The following is a 10,003-nucleotide window of genomic DNA, read 5'->3' on the forward strand; positions in this document are numbered from 1 at the left end:
ATTTTGAATCTCTTTATCTTTGATAAAAAAAAATTATAAAAACTAATTTTAATAGTTGATTCTAATGCCCACATAACATTTTTATATTTTAATTAGTTTCTAAATAAAATCACGTGAACGAACAATCTTGATATTTCAAACCCTAGCGACCTTTGACTTTTTTGCATGCAAATTCGTGAGTTTGTTTGAGGACTGGAAGCTAAAAGCACTCACAAATTTTTGACGTGGCATTATGAGACTACATATAAATAGACAAACAATAACATATTAGACTGTGTGTGTGAAAGAGATGAACCGAGTTGGAACCATAACTCAAGGAAGGAAATGGAGAATGCAACAACCAATTCTTCATGTGAAGAGGAACAAAAACAAGATGAGCATGCATCTGCACCACAGACACAAGAAGCAGGAGGATGGCGATCAGTCTACTACATTATTGGTAAAAAAAAACAAAAGAGAAAGAACGATTTTTCTATCATATTAATTAGCAAAAACCCTAATCTTTTTTATAATGTTGTTGCTTAATTTGGGTTTTGAAGGTAATGAGTCGTTTGAAAAATTGGCATCAATGAGTTTGATATCGAATCTGACGATGTACCTGCTAACGAGGTACAATTTGAGTGCGATATTTGTGGTGAATGTGGTTCAAATTTGGAATGGATCATCCAATGTTGCATCTATAATCGGTGCTTTCATTTCTGATACTTATTTGGGAAGGTTTCGCACTCTCTTGTTTGGCTCCATTGCATCACTTCTGGTAAGCAAATCAATCATCACATCAATGTCACAATTACCAGGATAATGTTTTATTTCATTATTATATTTCCCCTTTTGGTAGTGTAACATTAACAAATTAGGATTTATGTCAAGGAATTACTCTAATGAACTTTTAAGTTGAAATAAGTTAAAACCCAAGAGATATATTTTGATAGAATAAATTATCATTTCTGATCATAAACAATATCCAATGCTTATAATTTTGACTTTGATACTCATTAAATTGGGTAGTTTTATAGTTACATTAGTTTATATCTTCTGTGCATAAATTCTTAGATAAGAAAAGATCTTTTATTCTATTGTGAAATTGTTTTTTTTTCTATAATTTCTGATCCTAGTGAATTGAATCAACAATTGAAGCCGAAAAATGTTTGGAGGCTTTGTAGCTTGCAGCAAGTTGAAGAATTAAAATGCTTATTGCCAGTTTGGCCAGTTTGGGTGACAGGAATCTGTTGCTTCATTGTAATGGATCAGCAGAACACATTTGGTGTTCTTCAAGTTATTCAAACAAACAGATCAATTGGGAAACATTTCAAAGTTCCACCAGGTTGGATGAACTTGGTCTCAATGGTAGCACTTTCAATTTGGATCTACATCTATGAATGCATCTACATTCGAGTGACAAAGAAAATTAACAAAAAGGCTACTCGGTTAAGCATGAGCCTTAGAATCAGAATTGGGATTCTTTTGTCAATTTTGTGCATGCTTGTGGCCGCGATTGTGGAGCAGAAGCGCCGCGACTCAGCTTTGAGAGCAAAATCATTTGCTTCGCCGATGAGCTTCGCAGTGCTGCTGCCACAGTTTGCGCTGTCAGGTCTCAACGAAGCCTTCGCTGCTGTGTCCATAATGGAATTCTTCACAACGGAGATGCCTGAGAGCATGAGGACTGTGGCTGGTGCTGTATTCTTTCTGAGCTTGTCAGTTGCAAACTACTTAGGATCATTGATTGTGAACATTGTCCATAAAGCTACATCACATGGTGGGAGAAATTCATGGCTTGGTGGACATGATTTGAATGACAATAAGCTTGATTACTACTATTATCTCATTGCTGCACTTGGTGTTTTGAATTTTTTTTACTTCAATTTCTTTGCTAGCCATTTCTTGAGTAAAAAACCTAGCAATGATACAAAAAAGGTGCAGCCAAAGAATTCAATACTGAACCAGCAGAATGAAGAGCCACCTCAAGAGAAGGTATTTGACATAACAATTGATCCAAGATGAAAGAGGGAACATGATCATGCTAATTTGTTACATTTTATTTTGTTGTTGTTTAGTTTAGGTGTGATTGTAACAATCTTTTTTGTCTTGAACACTGTATTGTGCTAATTAGGTGTGGTATATTGCAGATCATAATTTAGATTTAGATATCAAGTTTGATGAACTAGCCTTCACCAGTGATTGTAGTTGGTTACTTTAAATTTCTCATGCAAAATTTTAAACTGTTCACTTATTAATTTTCATATCACATAAATTTGTATGTTTAAATCAAGATAAAAACTGACAAATTTTTTTGTGCCATCAGAATTTTTATGCACATGCCTCAGTTTTATTTTTTGGTTTCATATCTTCTCTAGTGATATAATTCCCACTATCTTTCTTTCCTACCTTTTCTTTTTTTCCTCTAAAATAATAAAACATTAAGATTTTTCTGTGCATAAAAAAAAATTAAAACTCATGCAATATGCTAAATTTCATCAGCATGAGCATTAGTGTAGACTGCAGAGATTATTCTAAATTAAAGAAAGAAGATTATTAAGTTTCTGAAAAATTCTTTTCAATTCTGACCCGTATGTATGTGTCTCATGCCAGAGTTTCGAAATCAATAATTTCCATGTAAAAATCTAATATAAAAAAATTGATGATATTTATACAAAAACCAACTCACTCTCCAACTGACTAATTTTATGCACTACTATTAGATAGATTAGATGAGATTCACACTTGAGACCAGTGTGAACAAAGAAACAAATAGATGTGATATTTATTCGCGCATTTTTGCATATATTTTGTCATTTATGAGCAGACTTATCTACAGACACACTGCAAAACAATACAAAACAAAAAGACAAAAAAAAAAAAAATACAAGAAAGAAAGAAAATTGAGTGACAAATCCAAATTTTTATTTTTATTTCTTTGAGTTTTATGATTGAATTATCTACTATTAAATTTAGCTTTTTTTTCTTTTTATAAATTTATGAGCACTTCAATGTATGAAACAAATAATTTCTTGGTTTAAATGAGAATAAAAATGCACTTTTTAATTTGTATATGATTTTAGATTTGATAATTTTCAGAAAAATAATGTAATATCGTTATTTATTGAGATATGATGATCATTATTCTGAAATAAATTCGATTTTTTGATAAATTCTACTTTTCAAAAAAAAATGTGAATTCTCTTTTCGAAAATAAAAAATTATTGTAATTCATCTCCAACAATTTTGCTTTTCGAAAATTAAATAAAAATTATAATTTTCCTCCATAAAATTTTGTTTGTCCCTACAGTTCTATAAATCACTAATAATCTCCATTTTTGAGAAATTTTACCTCCCAACAAATCTTACAAAAATCTTTTAATCTTAAATCTGAACATTTGATTAAGAGATTGTGAAAATTTCGCTATCTCCCTTATTTTGATCACATGAGGTTGCGTTTGCACTTTGGCGAGCATAACTAATCAATAACAAGAGGCAAGTAGCAGTAGAAGTAGAAGACATGGAGATGGATATATCAATCATTGATTAGAGCAATGCTAATTAGTGCACTGACACATCAAAGACTCCAACTTTGAACGTTGAGTCTCTTCACACAATTGAAGTTAGTATCAAAATTGTTGTTGAATTACGTATACTTATTTATTGCCACTGATGAATATTATACTACCCGCATTTATTTATCTTTTTCTCCATGAAAAGTACTATTTAATTGTTTCATCGGCATTGATTGATCAAGTTTTGTTCCCCTAAATGTTGTAATAATCTCAAAGTTGATCTTTATTATTATAAAGGCAAGAATACAAGTAAAAATAAATAGGGGTCCTTAGCCAACATTTATTTGAAGTAACAAGAGAGAAGTAACAAATAGATCTAAATCTGGGATCGAACGCATAGTTTCAGGAGAGCAGGATAGAATTGTTGGGACAAAGGAAGCTTCAGAAGTAGGAAGGAGGGGTGATCTAGGTTCGCATAAGTATAGCAGTGTTGGTCGAAATATGGAGTTTCGTGAAGGTTTTGTTGGTCACCCACCTAATTAAAGAAGCAGTGAAGGCTGCACTGGAAAAAAAGGAGGAAGGAGCGAGGGGAAATGACCTTAAAGAAAGATGTAATGGATGAGGATGATCTCATTGAGAGAGAGCTCGAAGATGGCGTTGAATTAACAGTTGAGGACGAGAAAAACAAGCGCCAGAGATGTGTTAGTTTTCATTCTCCCATTCATGAGTCTGCCATCAACATCTCCTCCACTTTTCTATTACCCTACCATCGACATTTCCATAAACTAAGGATATAAGATCTTAGATTTGAGAATATAAGCTTCACTATTGGCCCAGTCTCCACCCTTAGTAACATGTTTTTACCGAAAATAACAGAATGGAGGGATGAATTATGGGTCAACATGGAGAGCTGATTCTCTCTGGTAGGATTAAAGCCAAATTTGCTTGCTGGAGGTGGTTTAAGTGTCTGTGTGTATAAAATTAATTTTGTAAATTTGATTTTAATAAGAAGTAAGTTTGTGTTAAAGTGATTTATGTTTGGTAATTTTTATATTAAAATAGATTATAATAAAGTAAATATTGTTTGGATTACACTACTCAAAATTACTTTTAGATAAAAAATTACTAAAATAGACATCAATTTAAATAAATTTTTATATTATTCTATCATTTTAATTTAGATATTTAAATAGATGTTATTAATTAATTTTATAATAAAATTAATATTTACTTACAATTACAATTATAAAAGAGACTATTAAAAATAATAAAAAATTAAAATTTACTTTGTAGTGATTGAAATAAATTTAAAAGTTCTTGATATTTTTTGTATAGTATATTTTTAGTATTTTTAGTACTTTTTTTAGTATGGATCGATAAATCATATTTTAAAAAGATAATAACAAACATAATATACAAAAATCACAATTATAAAAGTGTATAATGTCAATAAAACAGTTGACAAAAAAATAGAAATGATAAATAATAAAAAATAGAGCTCATATCAATACAAATAACAATAATTTTATAAATAATACAATAACATGCATAAAAGATAAAGTTGGTAAAAAATAAATAAATGATTAGTATTTATGGCTAAAAGCCCGTTAAAAAAATGCAGAAGCTAAAACTTATTACTTCTTGTAAACGTAATTTTGGTAACATAATCACTTTTGCGTTTATGAAAAAAAATTGCCAAACCAAAAGTTAAAACTTTCAAAAAAAATTTAAACGTGCTTTTTTCCTTCTAACATATTTGCCAAACACACCCTAATGTTAGGGTTTGCAATTTGCATATCGTTATGCAATTTTGCATTTTCTTGATTGTTTTGTAATTTTAGGTTTTTCTTGGGAGGCTGGGATTTTGTTGTAATATAATATTTTAGAGCTAACTATCTAAAATTTAGGATGGTAATCTTTGTTTATAATAGCTTAGGAGACACACATTAATATTTGTGTATAACATTTCCTTCACAATATTAAACTAAAATACTAAAAGTAAAATATAAAAATAACAAGATAACTAACCTATAGAAATTAGACAAAATATTTGATGAAGCTCAAGTAAAGAATTACATTCAATTGAACTGTCTAAAATTTCTAACCAAATCTTTTATATTTTTAAAGTAAATTTTTATAAGCGTCACCAGGATGATTTTAGGTGTAAGGATATGGAAGCTTTGTCTCCACTATAATTTAAAATTTTTTTAAGTAGTATATGATAATAATATTTATTTACTTTCGTTAAATTGTTGATTTTGACCCAACAATAATATTTTATTCAACTTTTAAAATTTGATATTCAATTTGAGAATTTTATATTAGATGTATTATAATGATCAATTCTCAACTTTAAATGAGATTAGTATTCTTTCTTAGGAATCGACTTGAAAGAATATTATTTATCCATTGATATTTCTTCTTTTAAAGTTAGTTTTAGTTTTTCATGTGACAACTGCATTAATTGAAAGAATTTTTTAAACTATGAATATCATCAAAACCTAATTGTATTGGATGTGAATTTTTAAATGATTATTTAGTGATATATATAAAAAACGATATTTTATTTGTGTTAACAATGAAAGAATTATTCAATCTTTGTAAAAGATCAAATTTGAAAGAATAAAATTCTATGGCTCTGATACCATGTGTAACATTCCAGACCACCCGCTAGCACGATATTATCCGTTTTGGCACACAAGACCTTACGATTTTGTCTTTGACCATAAGGATGATAACCGAAACTCCCACACTCACTCGTCAAAACGCATCATGTTAGGAAGAGGTATCCACACCCTTATAAGGCATGAGCCCAGCGTCCTCGTTAGCAGATCGATCCGGGCTCTCGCTCTGATACCATTTGTAACATCCCAGACCACCCGCTAACACGATATTGTCCGCTTTGGCACACAAGGCCTCACGGTTTTGCCTTTGACGATAGGGATGATAGCCGAAGCCCCACACACTCACTCGTCAAAACGCGTCATGCTAGGGAGAGGTATCCACACCCTTATAAGGCATGCTTCGTTCCCCTCCCCAAACGAAGCATGCCTTATAAGGGTGTGATACCTATCCTTAGCATGACGCATTTTGACGAGTGAGTGTGGGGGTTTCGACTATCATCCCTATCGTCAAAGGCAAAACCGTGAGGCCTTATGTGCCAAGTGCTAGCGGGTGGTCTCGGATGTTACACTATGTGTGCATAAAAAATAACCATTCGTAAAAATATATATTCAAATACAAAATATATATATTAAAAAGGATCCCGCTAGGGAGACAATGGATTATTTGTACAATGTGTACAATGGGCTATTAAGTTACAAAATGAACATCCCCCATACTATCTAGAATAACCATCCGAGTACTAGCGATAATAAACATCTTTCCAAAAGTTTAAAGGTAACATAATACCATACATGATACCACTCATCCCAAAAACTTCAGCTGATGAAAATAGGTAATATTAATGATTATATCTCTAATACTCTCTAAATCTCCATTGTACACATTGTATAAATATTCCATTGGCTCCTCATACTTTCCCTATTAAAAATGAGTTAAATAACATATATTTATACACAAATACATAATAAATAATTTATTAGCTAATTTTTTGTGTATACATAATCATTTTTATAAAAATTATTATTATGTTATATATACTTTGTCTCCACTATCAAAATTCACTAAACCGCCACCATGTTCATACACGCCATTCCCTAAACATCAACGTCTTGCTGTTCTGCACCCAAGTCGAGCAATGATTTGCTGCCACATTAGCAATTAAATTGAGTCGATTTGGAGAATTGAGAGCGCTGTTAGGGAATGGCGATTATGCTGAATTAAGCGGTGGCTCGTTTGTGTACCTAGGTTTGAGTACGGAAGGCAATCGGCGTTTCCAGTGAGAGTACTTGATTCTTAAATTGGGGATGTCAGAAACAAGAGACTAGACTGAAGAAAAGATTTGTATATTATTGAGTGTATTTAAATTGTCTATTCAAGTTGTCTGTTCAAGTTGTCTGTTCAAGTTGTATGGAATGATACAATATAGAACGGTATTTATAAGTACTAAGAGAATCGAAATAATAAAGACGGAATATCCTATAATAAATATTCAGATATGCTAAATAATGCTAATTGATCTTAATTATATTCTAACATCCCCCTTCAAACTCAAGTGACAACTTGAGTTTGAAACATATTTAAAACAACGAAATAAAGAGAAAAAAACTGCATAAACTGATAAAACGGGTGCAGACGGAACTGTCGGAAGGAAGCGCAGATGGAATTGCCATTATCTGAAAGAAGTGCAGACGGAACTGCCGAAAAGAAACGCAGATGGAACTGCCACGAGAAAACGCAGACGGAACTGCCATGAGAGAACACAAACAGAACTGCCACGAGAGAACGCAGATGGAACTGCCACGAGAGAACACAGACGGAACTGCCGAAAGCGAGCAAAAACTATATAATTTCTTCATGAGGATAGGTAAGCAGCAGATGACAATGGTGTTTGATCATTTGACTCGAAAAAAACACAAGACAGAAAGAACAGGCTAATCGGTGAGGTGAAAAAGTATTAAAGGAGTGACAAAAAGAAAGAAAAAATGGCATAGAAAAAAAAGTGTAAAAGCTACGGTGATTTTACCGCAAGAAAAATAACCTATTCTCTTCAAACCATGGCTCTGATACCATGTTAGAAACAACAGACTAGACTTGAGAAAGGATTTGTATATTATTGAGTATATTCAAATTGTCTGTTCAAGTTGTATGGAATGATACAATATAGAATTGTATTTATAAATATTAAGAGAATCGAAATAATAAAGACGTAATATCTTATAATAAATATTCAAATATGTTAAATAATACTAATTAATCCTAACGGATCTTAATTATATTCTAACATGGACTTGAAGTTTTGTTTCGTTGAACTTACAACGTTTATGACTGCTACCGATTGGGTTGAGTTCAGAGGCATGGGTAACTTGGCAATTGCGGGTCATGTAGGTTGCTTTCTTTTTATCGATTCTTCTTTTACTTTCTAAAGATAATGAGCCTTTTTTTTTTTTAAGGTTTGGGCTTGATTTTAAAATTTAGAAAAAGATTATGTTAAAAATATGTAAATATAAAATAATAGGTTGAGGCGAATCTATAATTAATTTTTGCAATTCCATTGAAAGGATGCTTTATGTGAAAGTTCCATAAAATACTTTAACTAAAAATTAATAGCCAACTTGGAATTCTTCATATTGTAGTATATGGCAATACTAAAAATTACAAAGAAGCAAGCACTACTTATGAAAACCTAAGTAATGCCAATAAGTTCATCTTCCATATATTTAACTACAAAAGACCAAATCATACCAATACTTAAGAACAACATAGAGAGCTCCATTACAACACCTTTTGCCATAATCAAAGAAATAAGTCCACAATCCAACCATAAGCGCAGCTTCCCTTCATGTGATAGTAATAACTAATAATAAGCCACATATTTACACCAAAATGCCAATGAAAACCCTATTTTTGCAAACCAAAAGTAATCAAGCGGGCGAAAGATCTCCACCGCAGCTCCTTCAATCACCACCAATGCTTCTAAAGTTCGATTCTTCTACCCTACTAAAGTTAACAAGGCACTACTTTAAAAAAGAAAATAATGCCTTGTTTTCTTCTCTTTTTGTATTTTTTTCTAGGAACTAATATATTTTCTTAGTCTAAAGAAACCGATATAATTATTAAGTTTTCAATCTTATAAAGATTTGTTACTTTGAGTTTTAATTTTTGTAAGATTCTTTCTCTGATTTTAGTGGTCATAGTTTATCTTCGTCAATTGCTGACATTGTAAGATAAGTTAAAACATTTAACTTTATCATATCAGCATTTAACCAAAGCAAACTACAACTAAAATCAAATATTTTTTACAAAAATCAACTAAAATCACAAATTTTAGAGAAGTTGAAAACTTATTTGACTATAATATCATGACCACATAGAATCTGCATAAGAGGTATGGTCAAGGCCCATGTCGATGTCAAAAATGGGCTTGGAGGGTGGGGAGGCACTATTGGTTGGGCTTTGGGGTTGGGTCCAGTAAGAGGAGGATGCAGTCTGGCGCACCCTGAGATGCACAGCCTCAGCCTGAGCCACAGCCAATTGGATTTGCAACGCATCAATTTGTTGTTGAAGAGAAGAGATGGCTCCCACACAGCCATAAACAGGGTCCCTCACTCTTGCATTTGCCTCATACACCATGCTGCTCACTGCATCTCCTCTCTGATGCTCTGGTAGCTCCTGCAAAAATCTCTAACTTTGTTATTTTTAAATTCTCATGCATTAAACTTTGTATGTTGCCAAATGTTTGTGTTACTTTTTGTAAATTTCTTATTACATTTTAGTCTCTATTATAGAGTATTAGAATCTAGGTTGAATAGGTCTAACTCAACATTAAAGTTAGTTCAAGAATGAGAGATATCTTACACTAAGTTATTTAAAAGTAGCATTCTTGAGAG

At 31.8% G+C, this 10,003-nt stretch overlaps 3 protein-coding genes across 3 annotated transcripts in view; 2 read left to right on the forward strand and 1 right to left on the reverse strand.

The window, feature by feature from the left end:
- Positions 1-4,272, forward strand: part of LOC110271478 (cyclin-T1-5-like) — a 20,589-nt gene extending 16,317 nt beyond the window's left edge. Inside the window, exon 7 of the mRNA XM_021122411.1 lies at positions 4,043-4,272. Within this exon, the coding sequence (XP_020978070.1) occupies positions 4,043-4,113 (71 nt within the window). The 3' untranslated portion in view covers positions 4,114-4,272. The remainder of the gene's footprint in view (positions 1-4,042) is intronic.
- On the forward strand, positions 243-1,034 carry LOC110271014 (protein NRT1/ PTR FAMILY 2.8-like). Its single transcript, XM_021121077.1, has 2 exons — positions 243-439; positions 540-1,034. The coding sequence occupies exons 1-2, from the start codon at positions 325-327 to the stop codon at positions 800-802; spliced, it is 378 nt and encodes a 125-aa protein (XP_020976736.1). The 5' UTR covers positions 243-324; the 3' UTR covers positions 803-1,034.
- The window catches only part of LOC107639141 (LOB domain-containing protein 4), a 3,912-nt gene continuing 2,649 nt past the window's right edge, over positions 8,741-10,003 (reverse strand). Inside the window, exon 2 of the mRNA XM_016342572.2 lies at positions 8,741-9,785. Coding sequence (XP_016198058.1) covers positions 9,474-9,785 — 312 coding nt within the window. The 3' untranslated portion in view covers positions 8,741-9,473. The remainder of the gene's footprint in view (positions 9,786-10,003) is intronic.

This window comes from Arachis ipaensis, chromosome B04, assembly GCF_000816755.2.
Source record: "Arachis ipaensis cultivar K30076 chromosome B04, Araip1.1, whole genome shotgun sequence".
NCBI classification, from domain to species: Eukaryota; Viridiplantae; Streptophyta; class Magnoliopsida; order Fabales; family Fabaceae; genus Arachis; species Arachis ipaensis.

Bases quoted from the DNA above. Each gene is read 5' to 3' on its own strand.
- LOC110271014 (XM_021121077.1), top strand. From the start codon at position 325: ATGGAGAATGCAACAACCAATTCTTCATGTGAAGAGGAACAAAAACAA. The intron at 440-539 runs GTAAAAAAAAAC...TGGGTTTTGAAG, and splicing joins ATCAGTCTACTACATTATTG to GTAATGAGTCGTTTGAAAAA.